Source organism: Mastomys coucha, unplaced genomic scaffold (genome assembly GCF_008632895.1).
Source record: "Mastomys coucha isolate ucsf_1 unplaced genomic scaffold, UCSF_Mcou_1 pScaffold6, whole genome shotgun sequence".
Lineage (NCBI taxonomy): Eukaryota > Metazoa > Chordata > Mammalia > Rodentia > Muridae > Mastomys > Mastomys coucha.
The window spans coordinates 44,182,825-44,200,999 of record NW_022196912.1 but is presented as its reverse complement, the minus strand read 5'-3'; the positions used below and the strand labels follow the sequence as shown (position 1 = coordinate 44,200,999).

Here is an 18,175-nt window from a genome sequence, read left to right as displayed (position 1 = left end):
ACACACACACACAATCAGTATCACACAAACCACACACACATACCATACCACATCAAATACACACACACACACACACACACACACACACTCAATTAGATATGTTAGATGACTTGGCTGTTTTATATCCATCAACATGAATGTTATTTAAATGATTTAATATATTTTAAAGAATGGTGAGCTAAGGACATTTGACAAGTTCCGTCCCCTGCAGCTACTGTTGCAAATAATCACTTAATCATCTTACTGGAGTAAATAAAGTGTGTTTACAAATCCCTAACGGTGATCTACTCTTGTACACTTGGTCACTCAGCAGAGGACTCTCATTTAATTGACACTGCCAACAGTGCCAATAAGACCCATGTCTTTTTCTGATCCACCATTGTTTCTGACTCAGGGTTTTTGTGATAAAATGAGCATGACATTGATGCTTTAATTGATTTTTAAAATTCATTACTTACTCACCGTCCTTTCTGCTTTTCCCTCTTCATTATCTTGATGCTATTCTGTCACCACAGCTAGCTATTTTATTGCTTCTCTAAGAGACAGGGTCAATATTGATTGATACTGGGTCTGGAAAGCTAAGTGTAAGTCATCAATAATGCTAAGTGGGATGATGATGAATTAAATATTAAGTGATGAAACTTTTAGAGAAACACATGGTTCTAGAAAGATGAAATGTAGATTCCTCTGTACTGAGAAGATCCACTTGGATGGACGTTAAAGGAGGAGATTTTCACTTTCATCTGAAGAGAATGCTTTACCCTGTCTCGGTCATGTGTATTGACATGGGTGGTGTTTGACAGCAAAGCCAAGGGATGAGGTTGGCATCTTAGATTAGTCTGTCTTGTCCCGTGGTGAGCAAACTGGAAACAATCTTGTGTCTATGGAAATGTTAGAAATCACAGTAAGGGTGGCACAGGAGGAGATGGATACAGTGTCTCTGGTCTGGTGCAGAGACAAAGCTAGTGGAAGACCCCTGACTGTAGCTCAAGTCTCAGCATCTCAGTTGTTTCCTGGAAGCTCTGTGCTTTGTGCCTAGTTTCTAGCAGGGACTTATCTTCTCAAGCTGTCTTCCAATGCTCAACGGAACCAGATTCCCCTCCCCAACAACACCAGTGGAGCCTGAGGGTCTTAGTGCATCTTTCATCTCTGTAGATATTTACATTCTGTGGCTGAACAGCAGCTCCATCCCCAGCTCTGGCCCAGGACTCACCCTCTGTTATTCTTAGAACGATCTTCCTCACCCAGCCATTACCTCTTGGCTCAGGGCTGGTGGAGACAACGCTTTTAGGGCAGGCTGCTTCTGGCTCTTTCTGGCTCTTAGATATAATCCCCTGTGTTTGCTGACCTTGACATTGGAAAAGCAAAGGAGATAAGACTGAGTGCAGTGCCCAGATAGGCAGCTACTCATCAACTGTCTTTGCATTTCCTTATCACTAGAGCTATCTGTCACAGAAAGTTGAGTTTAAGTTGGTGAATAGAATTCTTATTTACTTTGGGCCATCTACTGGGACATAGAACAGGATTGAGATTTCGTGGTGAGGAAAATTTTAGAGTGTAGCCTTGGTACTTCTCAGATAATGTGAGCAGGTTGAAGTATCTTGTAGAATTTCATAACTGGTTTGCTCAAGTAGCAGGAGTAGGAGACAGGAGATAGAAGCGGTCCCCCTCTGGGTCCATTCATCTCTGGCATCACGCTTTTGTTCCTATGTAGATGGATGGTCATTCTATCACACTTCTGCCTCAGAATGACAGAAGCAGTTATTAAAATGGAGCCACTCAGAGCACAGCCATTGTAGCTACAGCAGGAAAGGGTAATTTGTATTTACTTTGCTTTCTGCCTGACTTAGAGAGACGCTTCCTCTAACTGTATGAATTATAAAATGTATGAATATTTAAATTATAAGAATGTACTTGGTTCTCTTATGATGTTTTTGTAAGCCACTGAATGAGCTATGGTTTAGGTTTGTATGAATTAAATGTCCTAAATATAATTTTTGGACACAAAAGGTAACACTTCCACATTGACTTTGGGGAAGGTGTAATGAGAGATCTTGATTGGCTGTCTATACTACCCCATGAAGAACTAATTTTAGGAGTATTTATAATCTAGTTGTACTAAGTTGACAGCCAGTTTTGAAGGAGCATACCTTTTCCCATGAGTAGTTTGGAGGAAAGAGATGAGGAAAGATGTCGGAAGGTCAAGGGTGCTTTGAGTGACAAGTGAGGTTGTGTTCTGTGGGAGCCTCTTTTTCTCTGCTCCATGCCTCTTTCTTGAAGCTGGAATTTTTTTTTTCCAAAAGGAGGCAGAGCTGAGAGGCAGGAGGTCTTCTCAGCTTAATGTTCTGGTTGCCTGGGGGCTCTGCTGTGTGGTGTCCGCCTAACCCAGGCATGTCTGTCTTGTTTGTTTGTTTGTTTGTTTTCATGGTATTTGAGGGGAGAAACCCATGGCAGTGCCGAAGAGATACTTGCAGATACAGCTCAGAATTTTCTGCTTCAGAATTGAACAAGTTGAAAAGTCAGGCCTTAAAAACAAATTTTGAAACATCAGAGATAATTGTGAGGCTGGAGAGATGACTCAGTGGTTAAAAGGTGAGGTTCACAACCAAAAATGTGAAAAATAATTTTGCATTTTGCTTTATTCAACAGTTCATTCCATAGATTATTAAATACTTTAGGCACAGGAAGCACACAATCACTCTCCTAGCTTGCTGGTGTATTTGGGGACCAGTAAACTGCTAATGAATTTCCCTGTTTCCATGAACACTTGGAACCTGAGCAACTTTCTCTCAACCTACCGGTCACTCCTATACATGCGTGTGTCACCTACTCCATATATGAAAGCCAGTAACTAAGCCTCTGCATGCCAGGAGAGCACACAAGATCCCAGGGGCCTTAAAACTCCTGAGTCAAATCAAGGTCATCCTCAGATACATATGAACTTTGAAGCCTCCCTGGGCTACATAAGACCCTGTCTTTATAGCTAGGGGGTCAGGAGGTGGAGTCCAGAATGGGAACAAAGAGCAAAAGAAGGAGGAAGCTTTCACACAGCCATCTAAACTGAACTGTCTTCATCACATCTGGACTTCAGACTCCAGATCTGTCAGCCTTTTAACACTAGTTTGAGCCATCTACTCTCCAACCCTCCCCCCACCCTGGCCTTTATGAGCTGAGGTTCACTCTGAGCTCTTCTTGTTCTGAGAGTCCAGCTTCATGGACTGAAGAGCTAGAGATTTCTCTAGTTCTCAGGCCTAGAGCCACTGTGATACTAAGTGACCTTTTTATGTAAGCCAATCTAATAAATTCCCTCTTATAATTATAACCAAATCAAAGTAACCAATCAAGGAACCAGTTAACCAAACCAACTCAATCCAACCTAACCCGACCCAACCCAACCCAACCCAACCCAACCCAACCCAACCCAACCCAACCCAACCCAACACAACCCAACACAACCCAACCAAGAAAGCTTTTGAGCCAGAATCTCCATGGAAATCTCTCTTTGCTAATTTAAACAGTTCATTACAAAAGTCCTTTGTAAAATTATTGTACAATTGAAATATCTTAAGGCAATTCCAACTGTCCAGTGTATGTTCTGGGTTCATCTAGGGGAGCCAGACCCTGTGTCAGCTTCATACAGAGTAGGAAAGAGTCAGCTGTGAACTTGATACCTGGCTTCCCCATCATTGAGCTCCTGGGAATCAAAGAACACATCACAGGTCAGGGCATGCTGTGGGGAGGCTGGCCAGCCTGTATGAGAGGAGTTTATAGAAAAAGGAAGAAATTCTGAGACAATGCTTTTCATTGGCTGAGAACCTATCAAGCAGTTTAGATCAGATCACCACAGAGCTCTGGGAATCTACCTTTTTCTACCTTTCTGGCATTGGGATTACAAGTATGCACCATGCCTGGCTTTTTCTGTGGTTGTTATGCAGTAAATCACTTCCAGAGTTACCGTCCCAGCCTCCATGTCAAACATGTTCAAGTAGCTCTCCTCAGACATGGCCATTAGGACTCTTTGTATAATAACTGTTAAGGATTCACATAGCTTTTGTGGGTTATATCTTTCAGTAGCTACCATGTTAGGAATTAAAACTGAGAAATTCAACTATTCAGAAGGCTGAGGTGAGAGAATCAAAAAGTTAAAATCTTAAATTAAAAATATTTAAGTACGTCTGGTTATGTAACTTAGTGGTAAATTACTTGCCTGGCCTGTGAGGGGCCCAGGGTTCAAACCTCAGCAGAAAAAAATAAATTTCCACACCACGCTTCAACACAACTCAACACAGTACATCACACTACAACACACTACAGCACAGCTCTACACACCACACCACCCTATATCACAGAAACAATAATCCAGAACCTAAGGACTTTAACATAATATATTCATTGACTCATTTCAAATGAATTATAATCAAATTTACTACAATTATCATAGTTTTAATGAAAAACAGTTCTGTTTCCCCCCAAAAAGGGTCAGTAAGAACATAAATACTGTCTTTCATTTTTGGCAAGTGTCTTTGGTTCACGGAAGGCAGTGGTTTCTCCTGTCCATGTGCATCAGTCAACTAAAATAGCCTGAGAGCATTCAGCCCTCAGAAGTTACATCCTTGAGAGGAGAAATGCTTAAGTGCCTTTTAGATGCTGTGGACATTCTTGGGTGCCACACCTAAGCTTGATATACATGGTCTTTTAAAGGTTAGCTGCAGTGTGAACCACACCTGTGAACTTTTGCTCCATCGTTTTTTCTATCATTAAAATCCATTATTAAATGTTATGGTTTGAGTGGATTATTACTTATGTATGATTTTTGTACCACAGTGCATTGGTCATTTGGAAAATACTGGTTCAGCAAACCACGCAGATGATAACACATTAATTATACAGCATTGAAAAGTCACACACATTAGTATTTCTGCCAGTATCTGGAGAAAAGACTTTTAGCGTTGAGAGAAATGTCAAACACACATGCATGATATAAAATTCCTTTTCTGTTTTGAACGCTCAAATTTTATTACTGCATGCAAATGCTGTCAGTTGTTTTCATCGACAATGAGGCCTCAATTTGTTAAAGAGAACGCCTGCCAAGTACTCCAGTGGATAAGCATAGCTTGCTATTTATGCTTTTCAGTTAGAATACCACCCCACGAGCTATGTGGTTGGTTTATGTGCTTTTTGTGAGGGGGGGAGGTGACCATGGTGGAGGTATAGCAGAACTGCTTTGTATGGGTTTTTCACTTCCTTACACAGAATACTAATAGCAATGGATTGGAGGTCAATGCTTAATGAAAGCAAAAGTTTTGTTCCCAGACTTCCTATGCACAACCATAATGGATCTCTGGGACTGAACTGTGAAGCTTGGAGCTATGGCTTGATCCTTTTTGATGCTAATGGGTCTCTCCCTGTGTTCCACCATCAGCTCAAGGAAGCATTTCTACTATTATGAACAGTGTTTGACCTAGCTGACCCCCTATGTGATCCTGGGAGCCGTGGACCACTCTAAGAAGTAATGCTTGTGGTAATGGCAGTAGTAAGAGGTTGTCAAGCTTCTGTATATGGATGACTAGGTCCTGATGAAGGTTTTGCTGAGCTGGAGGACAGGCTCTGTGAGAGCTCCTTAGCCTACACTTTCTCACTTCCACCATATTGTTGATAAGAATTCATGAGAGAGTGAGCAATTTTTGTCTGACACTGGGCACCCATGAGACACTCACTGACCATTGTTATTACTATTCAATAGGACGGTTTAGTGTTTTCAAGTCAGAAATCATCTTCAATAATTTAAGACTTCACTTGGAAATGGCAGCTTCTACATAAAACCTGTCTTTGGTGGCTAATGATCCAGTCAACTCCTTGTTTCTTGTTAACTTCTGATTTGGCTTCTGCACATGAGGCTCTCTGTATCTCAGAGCACTGTTCTTCTTGATACTGAGTGGCTCTTTCCTCTCAGTGTGTGCATACCTATTTGCCAGGCACATTTTCATCCCTGAGAAGCAGCTATCTCCTTCAGAACCTTCCTTGTCACTAGCTGCATAAACTTGAAGGACACCTTTGTAACCTTCCTGGAAGTGGTGGCACAAGTCACTCAATTCCAGCACAGCCTCTCCTGTCTCAGTCCCGTACCCTTGCAAGAGTAACATTCCTTATCTCACAGTGCTCTCTAGGGTTGAGTAAAAGAACTCCAGAGGGATTCTGGACCCCTTACCCCTGCCCAGGAACTGCTTTTGCTTCTTGGGTGACACACTAGAACTTTGCTTTCTTTCCGACTCCAGTGGGCTGCAATTCAGCTTACCCTTTCACCTAAATCCAACCCTACCTCTTCCGGTTGTAAATGAAGATGGTTTTCAATGGTTATTGGTGATTTATCCGAGTGCTAGGACAAAAAAAGCACATTCTGTATTTTTTTTTTTAAAGTTTACTTTTCTTTGTTTTATGGGCGTTGGTGTTTTGACCTGCATGTGTGACTGAATGAGGATGTTGAATCTCATGGAACAGACAGTTGTGAGCTGCCATGGAGGTGCTGGGAATTGAACCCTGCTCCTCTGGAAGAGCAGCCAGTGCTCGTAACTGCTAAGCCATCTCTCCAGCCCCCACATTCTGTATTTTTAAATGTAAGCAGTATAGATATGATAGATCTGCTGTGGACAGAACTCCAGGTCTGACTAGACCTCTGCCAAGCCCATCAAGTGCTGCCAGCTCTTTAAGGCTGGGAAAGTTCAAGGCCAATACTGTGGCCACAGTGGTTGGTAGGGCTTCTTGATTGATAGATGGTACCTTCTTGCCACATCTTTGTGTGAAGGAAAGCACATGGGGTTTCTTTCTCATGGAGATGCTAATCTTATGGGGGCTCCACTCTCATGTACTAATTACTTTCTAATGGCCCCACCTTCTGATCCTTCCAGCAGAGGCTGAGGTTTTAGTATCTGACTTCTGGGTGACACAAACATCCAGGTCAGCCAGTACACCCTTTCTCACTTCCCTAGCCTCAAGCGACTTCATTGTTCAACTCTCGTGGGTTTGTGTGCCTGTTATTTCTGGAATCATAAACTTTTTCTTTTCTGGAAGTTTCCTTTGGCTCTACAGTCAACGGGTGTCATTCCCTTTGAGAAGTTGTTCTGGGTACTCCCAGTTACTTGCGTTAATTTATCAGCCTAAAATGTTTGCTGCCATGTGTAGTGTGAGCAATGGTGTGTACACATGGCTGTGCTTGCTTCTCAAGTCTGTGCACACTATTTCCATCATCTTCACTGTTCTCCAGAATAGCTTGTCTGATAAGAGCGAAATTCAGGGAGACTAACTCATCCTCAAGTTCCCTGAGAGTGTTTTGTGGACACTGTTCACCAACCTCTCATTCACGACCCGCACTGTTCCATGCGAGGACACTGATTCTCATCGTAGCCTGGTGACTTTTCTGCTGTCCCCACCCCACTGGACACCTCCTTACTCAACCTCTCTTGGTTTGCTTTGCACTTCCCAGCTCAGTTGCTTCCTCTGGGAGTGTGACATCAAGTTCAGTGTTTGGACCACAGTTGTGTGGGCCAACTGCTTTTGTTCCACTTCTCACCCGCCCTGCCCCTTTCTAGCTCTTATTCTTAATGGAAACTGCTGGCTTGATTCTTGCCAACTGGCAGCAAGTAGTATTCCCACCTGCCTCATGGGTGTTGGGAGCCCTGCAATTCTACTCTGAGATACTGTTAAAGCATCCTAAACACGTGTGTGCTCCCATGCTCCTCCCTAAACACCTGTGCTCCTCCCTAAGCATCTGTGCACCAGTGCTCCTCACTCAGTGGCTCCCTTGGCTCCTGTCAGCTGCACCCGAGAGGTCATATCCCTCCTCTCACTGCACCTCAGTTCTATCTGTCCACAGTCACTCCATGTGCCTTCTCCCATTCCTTCTCAGGTAGCTCCATTCTGACGCATGCTTCACTGTCCCTGCCCAAGCCTACCTCTTCTCTAGTGCCGTGCCTGACTGTTTCAAATGCCTACAGTTTCTGAAGTCCTACCAAGCAGGACACATTAAAAGTAGTCCCTCCATGTGACTTTGAGCTCACTGAGGACAGTGGCCACAGCTGACATTTCCCTGGCCACCCAGAACCTGGCAGATCCTGGGCAGGGGATTGGAGACAACTAGTAGTTAGTGCATGGTGACATTTGCAGGAGACGGGTGTTTAAAGCAAAGACCTTTAGCTGCTGTGTCGCCACCCTCCGTTGTGACTAGTCCGCTGAAGAATTCTTTCTTCCCTTGCTTCAGCTTTGGACATTGTTTTTGCCTCTCTGGCTTCAGATTCTTCTTCTTTCTTTTTTCTTTTCTTTCTTTTGTTTTTGTTTTTGTTTGTTTTTTAAATTTTATTTTATTCTTTTACTTATTCACTTTTCACCTCACTCATTGCCCTACTCCTGGGTCACCTCTCCCCTAATCCTTCCCCTTCCCCCTCCCCTTCTCCTCTGAGGGGGTGGGGGCCTCCCTGGTTATCCCCCCTACCCTGGCACTCACTTTAAGTCTCTGTGAGGCTAGGTGCTTCCTCTCTCACTGAGGCCAGACGAGGGTGGCTTCAGAATCTTAAAAGCTTCACTTTAGGGACCAAGGAGAGGCTCTGTAGTAGGAGCAGGTCTAGTTTTTATGTGTTTGTGCCATCATGCCTATACTGAACTCAACAGGCCACAGTTGTCGGATTATCAGTAGTATTCAGTGGAGGATTTTCCCCCAGTATGAATATTGATAGTACAGGAAGTTTGGTTTTAGGGGCTCTTTCCCTTTTACTCCATATGGAAGAGGAGATGGTGCTCTCTTGTGGAGGTGATGAGTAGGCCTGACTCATTGCCGAAGCAGATGCGTAAGAGTCACTGAACATTAACTCTAGTCCAGCGACACAGGCAGTGCCTGGAGCTGAAGTCTGTGCAGTAGAGTTTTATAGACACTGTCTCGTCCCTCCACTCTGGCCTCTCAAGGAACCAATGTAGACTGGGTGATAAGAACCTCCTGGGAAACCGTGAGCAACATTTCCTTCCCATGTGTGATTTGGCCAGACTAGAGAATTATTTCAATTTTAGGGTCGAAGTGGTGATCCTGGCAATGTTGCAAGATCAAACATGACATTTTGTGCTTTGATTCCTGGCCTAGTGATGCCTTAGAACCTTCCCAAACACAGTTTATGACATTTTAAGGGAAGTAACTAGGTTTATTGCAAACAAAGTTTTGGTTTTTTAAGTTTGGAGGTGGGGGAGAGAGAGACCTACTGGTTACTTAGAGCACGTGGTCTAGGTCGCCTCATGCCAGGCAGAGCAGTGTTAGCAGGCACAAGCCTACAAAGCACAAATAATAGATTCTGGATAGCTTGCTGTGCTGGAGTTTTGTAAAAGTGAATATTCTAGTTGTCTGGTGCCTCTGTGGGCACACAATAGTTTATTCATTTCTTCAGAGACCGTTTTTTTGGTGAGCTAGCCGCCTTGATACCCATTAGTGTCTGCTGGGCCTGTGTGGCTGGGCTATTTTAGAGGATAAGGAGTGTAGGCTTTGTCTTGACCTGTTGCTATAGGTGTGCTTCCAGAACTCATCTTCTTACCTTCCAGACACACTGCTTGATTGGAAGCAGGCAGGGACTCAGGTTGGACCATTCCAGGCCTAGGTAAACAGAGATTCTGTATGTAGGCCTATGACATGTTTTCCATTTCTTTCCTGCTTTTCACTTACGTTCTCGGTAAATATTGTAGATGTTATTGTTTCAGGGGAATAGGAGTGTCACAGAGCCCCTTGTGCATTGCAGTTTTCTGGTTTCCTAACTATGGCTGTGGTGGGAGAGCCTTGTGCACACTCAACCTGCTAAGCCAGAGGCAGACTGAAGTCCAGCCAGAGTGACACATCTTGGGGAATCTTCTCTTCAGAGGCTGGTGTGTATCGTTGTACATTCTTGAGGCAAAAATGGTGCCTCTGCCCTTCACTGGAACTTGAGGAGTTTGGCATAAGTACATTGCACTCAGGAAAGGGCTGGTCATGCTCTGAAATTAGGTTTTGGTTGTCAGCCCCCGGGCAGTTTTTTCATATCCAGCGTGTGTTTCCATGGGGACTGAGTGGCTCTCTGTGGTCTCCTGCCATCATAAGCAGCTAGACTGTGATAGCATGCTCACCCAGAGCTGGGGGGTGATGGCCATCTGCCTGTGCACAGTGGGTCAGACTCTTGTGTGTACCTCCCAACTTTGGGTGCTTCCAAGGGCCACACAGTTGCTTTGAATAATCAAGATTATTTAGTTTTATAAATTTCCATCTTTAAGAAGAACCATGCTCACATTGATTGTACTGGGCCATAATTTTCTCCTTGAGCCCTTGTCTCTTTTTAAAAACCAAACTGTCAGGGGTTGAGAAAATGGTTTAGTGGGTAAGCTGCTTGTTGCATAAGCATTGAAGGCCTAGGTATAGGGGGTGGAGGGATGACTCAGCAGTAAAGAGCAATTGTTGTTCTTCCAGAGGACTTAGATTTGATTCTTAGCACCTACATGGTGGCTAGCAATTGTAACTCTCGTTTCATGGGACATAACGCCCACGTCTGGACTCTGCAGGTACCAGTCACATACATGGAGCACAGGCATTAAGGCATATAAAAATAAAAATAAATAAATCTAAAGAGAGAGAAAAAAAGCTCCAAGTTCAGATCCCCAGCATTCATGGAAAAGCTGGGCATGGTGATATGTGCCTATAACCCCAGTCCTGAGGGAGATGGAGAAAGGCAGACCCCACAACCTTGCTAGTCAGTCAGCATAGCTAAAAAGACAAGCTGCAGGTTCAGTAAGAGAACCTGTCTCAAAAAACAAGATGGCAAGCAATAGAAGAAGACACCTAAAATTGTTCTCTAATCTCCACATGTGAGTACACATGAAATTAGGTTTTGGTTGTCAGCCCCTGGGCAGTTTTTTCATATCCAGCGTGTGTTTCCATGGGGACTGAGTGGCTCTCTGTGGTCTCCAGCCATCATAAGCAGCTAGACAGTAATAGCATACTTACCCAGAGTTGGAGGGTGATGGCCATCTTCTGCCTGTGCACAGTGGGTCAGACTCTTGTATGTACCTCCCAACTTTGAGTGCTTCCAAGGGCCACATCTTCTGCTCTTAAATGTATACCTAGATAAAGCACCCCACATGATAACAGTGAAATTTAAGTATCTATCATTTGTAGACAATAAAGTTTACCTGATTTGGTATCCGGCTTTAGGAATTTTGGGGAATACATGGCCACATAATGCCAGCATAATCAAGGTACAAGCAACTCATAGGGCCCTTGTTTTCTCAGGGCCCCTTGGGGATGCCCATCTTGTTATGTCTTTCACCAATAAGAAGATATTTTGAATCCTGAGCTTTTGAAATTAGATTATATGAGACAACTGATTTTTTTCTTTTTATATTTCTTTTGTTCTAAAACTTTTTTATTGGTTCTTTGTGAATTTCACATCATGCACCCCGATCCCACTCATCTCCCTTTCCCCTTGTACTTGCCCTCCACCCTTGCAACTCTCCCCTCCCACCCCAACAGAGGAAAAAAAAAACCTCATTGTGAAAGCTGTGGTGTGTCACAATGCATCCCACAGTGTCACCCTTTAGTCCATATTTCTTTGATTACAAACGTTCATTGCAATGACTCATCGGTCTGGTACGAGGGCTTCTGCCACTCTATCTAAGGTTCTAATACTGGAACCTTACTGGGACTCCTTTCAGATATCCTGTTGCTGTCCTGTGCCATGGAGATCCTGAAGTTTTGAGTCTGTAGGACTAGCCCCTTCATGCACTTCCGCAGTTCACTGATGGGGTAGATGTTGGGGTGGGCCAATCCGAAGCCCTGAATCTGGGCCCAGGAGGTATCTAAGCTGCTCAGCCTGCCTTCTTTACTGATCTCATATCCTTGGGGCTGGCTCACCAGCAACAGCTGCAACCAGGGCCCCTCTACCCTGCTGCTTAGGCGAGGTGCAGGACCCACTCTCTCAGGTGTTGCAGGCTATGAGAGACATGGCCAGTTCTCCCTCTCTCAAGACCCCAGGGGCAGCTTTCCCACCTGCTATAGAGATCTCTGATTTTATTCTGATTTTAAGCTATTTTTGCCAATCAAAATATTTTGCCTTTCCAAATTAATATAAGACTTGGCTTGTGGATTTCTGGAGGAATCCTGGCTGGGATACAAGAATCTATAGATCACTTTTTGGAGATTTTAGGTATTAATAATGTTGGATATAATGGACCGTAAATATTGCCTTTATCTCCACCATTTAGATCTGTGAACTTTTTTTATTATTATTTTTTTTTGAGACAGGGTCTCTCTGTGTAGCATTGGCTGTTCTGGAACTTGCTCTGTATACCAGGGTGACCTTGAACTACAGAGATCTGCCTGCTTCTGTCTCCAGTATACTGGGATTAAAGATGTACACCAACACCACCTGGCTACATGTGAACTTTCAAATAAATGTTTGTGCCATTTAGTATACCAATCTTAGATACAGCTTGTGGGATTTATGCACAGCTATTCTGTTTTAGGTGCTATTGAATTGAATTTTTGTCTATTGATATATTTGTTTATATTTTGTCTATTGATATGAATACTGAAACACTGAGATTTCCAAGATTTTTGATGGATTTCCAAGGCTTGCCTACTTTTTAGCTTGAGTCAGGAATTATTTAATTGTAGGTTTGGATACTTATTCCATTGTGTGTTGGTTTGTCTTTTGTGTTTGGTAGAATTTATTAATGAAGACACTTGGGCTTAGGGTTGTGTTTTTTGGAGAGGGGGGCTATTACCAAGCTAGTCTCTTGTTCTAGTTTGATATTTTCTATTTCTTCTTGGGTCAGTTTCAATAGTGTCTTTATTAGAATTTATTCATTTCATATAGCACATTTAATTTGTTAGCAAAAGTTATTTATTATATTGTTTCATAATCCATTTTATTTTTGAATGTTCCATAGTTGTATTCTGTATATGTTACCGATTTTATTAAACTGTGGGTTCTTTTTTTGTTTGTTTGTTTGTTTGTTTGGTCAGTATAACTCAGAGTCTGTTTTTTTTTTTTCTGACCTTTCAAAGAACTGACTTTGAATTTCTTTCCCTGGGTTTTCTGCTTTTCCCCCTTGTCACACTCTAACTTTCATCATGGTTTCCTTATGAATGCTTTGGACTTAGCGTTCTCTCTCTTCCTCTCCCTCTCTCCCTCTCATGAGATAACCCTTGTGAACGATTTGGACCTAGTGTTTCTCTCCCTCTCCCTGCCTCTCTGTCTCTCTCTGCCTCCCTCTCTTCTTCCCTCCTTTCCCCTTAACTCCCCCTCTTTCTTTTGCTCTCATAGTTTTGTGAGACAGACATTCTAGTTACTCTCTAGAGCCCATTCTCCCTTCTTAGGGATGGATGTACAGCCATGGATTTTCTCCAAGCACTTCTGTCACTGTGTCACATGTGCTGTGTTATATTTTAGTTTTCATTCAGTTCAGAATAGTTTCTTGTTTCCCAGTGGTTTCTTCTCTGACCTACTTTAAGAAATTAGTAGTTTGACTGAAAATCTTCCTGTTTCCCAGGTTTCCTTCCGTCACAGGGTCTAATCTTATCCTAGTATTTTAAGAAAGCAGTCACGTTGTTCCAGTCTTCCCACATTCACAGAGACTTGCTCTGTGGCCTAACAGTTGGTCTGTGCTGAGCAGGTATTTTTGTGCTCCAGAGCACATGCATGGATGGTTGCTGAGAAGTGTGTTCTGCTGGGGTCTTCATACCATATACATCTTTTGTTTTCCTTGTTGGGGTGCCCAGATGTTATACCATCAGAAAGCGGGAGAGCTATCTGATTCCATCTATCATTGGTGAGTTATCAGTTCTCTTGGCTTTCATTCCATAGGCTTGGGATGCTGCGGCTAAATGCATTCATTTCTATAGGACATTTTCACCCAATAAGGAACTCTAGATGATAAAACCTTTCTGATTTCTAAAGGTGTCATTCTACCAACTCTGGATTTCCACCATTTCAGGCTAGAACAAATCCTGCCATGTTCCCTTTCTGGATTCTGTTTCTGGACCATCTGGCTTTCTTTACAGTTTTCTATTCAGTCTTTCAACAGTTCAAAATATGACGTGCCTCAGCATTTGGGCTTCTCTTCCCTTCTTCCTTCCTCTGTGTTTCTCTTTGTCCTGTTGTCTTTAGAAAGTCTTCTCTCCATGGATTGATATATTTCAATATTTTAAAAAACTCTGAGCTGTAGTCTCATCAGAGATTCTGGTTTCTATGTATGCCTTTGCTATCTGGAATTTCAACTCCACACAAGTTTACCATGTAAGGTATCACTGTACTGCCCTTGGATGTGTTGTCCCTCTTTCCTTTTCTAGTTGTCTGTCCAGCATTGACCTATCTTTGGGTACCTGGTCTTTTATTGACTTTATAAACTGAACCTATCTATTATCCATTACCATTCAGGTGATTTCTGGCATTTCCATTGGATATTTCCTAATAGCTCATTCTCTTGGGTGATATTTCCCATTCATTAATACATGGCATTTACTTTTCTACTAACATAGGGTATAGGGAAAAAGAAATGGGGAGCAAATATTTCATTCTGGGAGCTGTATAATCTCTGTTTTAACTCTTCACCTCTGCTGTTAGGGGCAAGTGACCATGGGCAGCTGGAAGCGATGATGTGGCATATTCTGGTAGAACATGTAGGCAAACAGGCAGTGAACTAGACTGGCCACAGGCCTTTTTCTGATTGTTCTTGAATTGGTAGCTAACATTTGATGAGTGCTGTCTAGATCCTCTCTTGGATGGTTCCAGGGTATGGTACAGACATATCAGTGCCTGGTTCCATGGATAGCTTTATGACTTTGTGCTGGGTAGTTTTTCTTCTGTTTGCATGTGTTTGAGAAATTTTGCTCAAAATCTTAAGCTCACATGTAGTACGTCTTGGCAAACTTTCTTTTTGGTGAAATGCCTGAAAAGAAATATTTTAGATGTTCTAAGCATGGCAGACATTGCTGTAGATAACACATGAGCTTGAATGCTGCCTAGTTGTATCCTAAGAACTCTTTATGTGCAAAAGCAGACATAGGGCTGGATTTGACACACAGAAGTTATACTGAGGCTGATAGCACCTCTATCATGACAGCCACCTCCTCTTCCATTAGGCCCCTAGAAGGGCCTTGAATCAGCCCAGACAGGAGGTTAGATCTGTGCTCTTGTTGCTATGGTTACTGAGCTATTACCTTGTGCTGAATGCATGCCTGGCTTTTAGGAAACTATATTATCAATTTTCTGGGCCCATCTTCAGCTCTAGTATTCTGGCATTAGCCCCAACACTGCTGTAGAATCCTGCTAGCTGTCACTGATGTTTAGTGGCCTGCTGGTTATAGGTAAGTGGTGGGTTCATTTTTGTTTCAGATTCTTGTCTATATGGGTTGGTCCCTGGGTCTAGAGGTGGCATTTCCCAGTTGTCCTGCCTATCCTGGTGGTTTGGGATATGTCATAGTATGGGCACAAAACTGTTCATGTCCTGGAGGGGAGCTTTGTTCCAGTTCCTTCTCCAACCCTAGTGAACCTTTAGGAGTGACCTGAGGGTGGCAGGTTTGTCTGTCCTGCTCTTAGCAGGGAGGACTCTTGCAGGGGTGTCCACCCTTCTTTTCCATTGCAGGGCCTTTTCTATCCTCTGGGAGCATCCAGTAGGGGAGATCCTGAGTAAGGTGTGTAGGCTATTGCTCAGGTCAAGGCATGTTCTCTCCTTGCTTCCCTAGATTCTGTTTACTCACCTTGTGCTTGCCTGTAACTCATGGACACTTCTGGCAGAAAGCATCTGATGACCCTGTTGGGTACTCTTGCCATCCTCCTGGGCCAGTCTCTGGGAAAGTAGGTTCTAGGCATGTATCTCCAGGGCTGAATACTTCACTTAGGTATCAGCTGTCTGATGGGTTTAAGTTAAAATTCATGGATTTATCTGGCTGCTTAGGGTAAGGAGGGACTCTCCAGTTTTGTAGCTTTCAAGCTGAAACTAAGTGAGTTTTGATGTAGAACAGGTTTGGAGGATATATATTGGTGGCAGAAAGAATGGAGAGATTGATTTGGTCTAGGTATGGGTTGAATGCTTCCATGCTTGCCCCTATCAAGGTGGTTGAGCCCTTCTAAGAGTCCAGCAGTCAGGACCCTAGAGTGCATGTAGATAGTAGTGGTCTCACAGGCTTCTTATGCCTCAGTCTGGAAGTCCAGGCTTGTGCAGAATCATGCTGACTTTGGCTGGCTAGGAGAGGTGGTGACCTTCTAGTGGCTGGCCCCGCGTTTTGGCAGGTCATCTCAGATATCTTCTGTGAACTGAACTTGGTGGAGCAGGTTTCTGCCATGGCTGAATAAACGAGTTCTGAGGACTTCTTGCTTATGAGCAGAGGAGGAAGTATCAGCTGCTAACAAAACTGGTTTCTATTTCAGGGAGACTATTCACGAATGTCTTTTAAGAAAAGGTTTCCCTTAAGACACCGCAGAAAGAGAAAAGGTATGTGATGTAGATGTTGAAGAAATAGAATTGTGTACACTCTGTAAGAGGTCAGCTGCTGCATGAGAATATGTGTAAGATCCTACTGTGAATAGCTAGAATACAGCAGGCTAAACTCATCTCTTGAAAAATAGAGTATGGAGAGAACATATCATAAGAAAAAGATCTAATTTCCTACCTAACCTTTCCTCTCTCTACCATAAAACCATCACAATAATATCACTAAATTATATATACCTTTCCTAATTTTTTCATAATTTTATTCTTTGCCATACCTTTTGCATTTTTAATTTATCTGTTTATTGTTGTTTTAAGATAGGGTCAGCTGGGCAGTGGTGGCGCACACCTTTAATCCCAGCACTTGGGAGGCAGAGGCAGGGGGATTTCTGAGTTCGAGGCCAGCCTGGTCTACAGAGTGAGTTCCAGGACAGCCAGGGCTCCACAGAGAAACCCTGTCTCAAAAAACAAACAAACAAAGATAGGGTCTAATGTAACCTAAGCTGGCCTTGGGCTCCTAATCCTGTTGCTTCCACCTTCTAAGTGCTGGGTCACAGGCCTACACCACCATGCCTAGTTCGCATTGATGTTGAAAAACAGTTTTCTAGAAGGGTCTACTGTCTGATTTTCTTGGTGTAACTCCAGAGTTACACTAAGAGTAGGAAAATGATATATGGTAGTTTTAAATGACATTGTGCTTGGGGCCATGTTTGGGAGGCATTTGATAGTTTACAGATGGGAAAACTGAGGCAGAGAAGATAGATACTTAGCCCAAGACTATTTCCTGTATCACTGAACTGGAACTTAGCCAGAGCTCATGCACAGAATCATCCAAGACGTCAAAATTCCTGCTGTGGGTAGGAATGAGAATCTCAGTAGCCCGGTGTTGAATGTGGTACCAAGTTCTCCATCAACAGCACCTGTGCTTTCTGGGTTCAAGTAATTTCCCCAAGTCAAGCACTTATAGTTGCTCTTTTTAAAAATAAATGGCCGAGCAATGAACTGCCAGGAGGCAGCAGTGTTCTGTGAGATCACATAGCAGAGCTTCCGAGACAGCATGGGGCATCATCTTCCTGTCCCTCTACACCTTGCTTATTTATTATGTGGCTGCTGGTGTGAGGGTGGAGGAAAGACATAGGACTGTCACCGAGTGAGGGAGGTGTAGACTCTGCTGAGTGCGGGAGTGGGTGAGCTGCACTCTTTACCACCTGATGCTTGGTGTGGGCTGAGCTACCTTGACATTGGTTTGGTCAGAGTTAGCATAAGCAAGGAGGAGAGCCTTGAAGGGAAAGAAGTGGTAAAGAGTAGCAAGAAGCTTGTCTGTGTAGGTGGAGCCCTCGTATCTCATACAAGAGGCAGCATGGCAGGAGAATGAGAGAAAGAAGAGAGGGGGAGGGGGAGGGAGATGGGGAGAGATGGGGAGAGGGAGAAAAGGGAGGGAGCAAGGGAGGGAGGGAAGGAAGGAGGGAGAGAGAGAAAGAGAGAGAGAAAGAGTGAGAGTGAGAGAGTCACTAGGCCTGGTTTGAGAGAATATGAGAGAGAAAGGAGAAAGAGGGTGAGAGAGGGAGAGGGAGAGGAAGAGGAGAGAGAGATAGAGGAAGAGGAGAGATAGAGGAAGAGAGAGACAGGGAGGAGAGGGAGGGAGAGAGAGAGAGAGAGAGAGAGAGAGAGAGAGAGAGAGAGAGAGAGA

At 43.5% G+C, this 18,175-nt stretch overlaps 1 protein-coding gene across 10 annotated transcripts in view; it reads left to right on the top strand.

Annotated features, from left to right (window-relative positions):
• Dcdc2c (doublecortin domain containing 2C) overlaps positions 1-18,175 on the top strand; it is an 83,050-nt gene that overhangs the window by 51,007 nt on the left and 13,868 nt on the right. For 8 of the 10 annotated variants that reach the window (XM_031356306.1, XM_031356305.1, XM_031356304.1 and 5 more), the window contains one exon: positions 16,425-16,488. The exons of the other annotated variants lie outside the window; for them this stretch is intronic. In XM_031356306.1, coding sequence (XP_031212166.1) covers positions 16,425-16,488 — 64 coding nt within the window. The remainder of the gene's footprint in view (positions 1-16,424; positions 16,489-18,175) is intronic. 10 annotated transcript variants of the gene reach the window in all.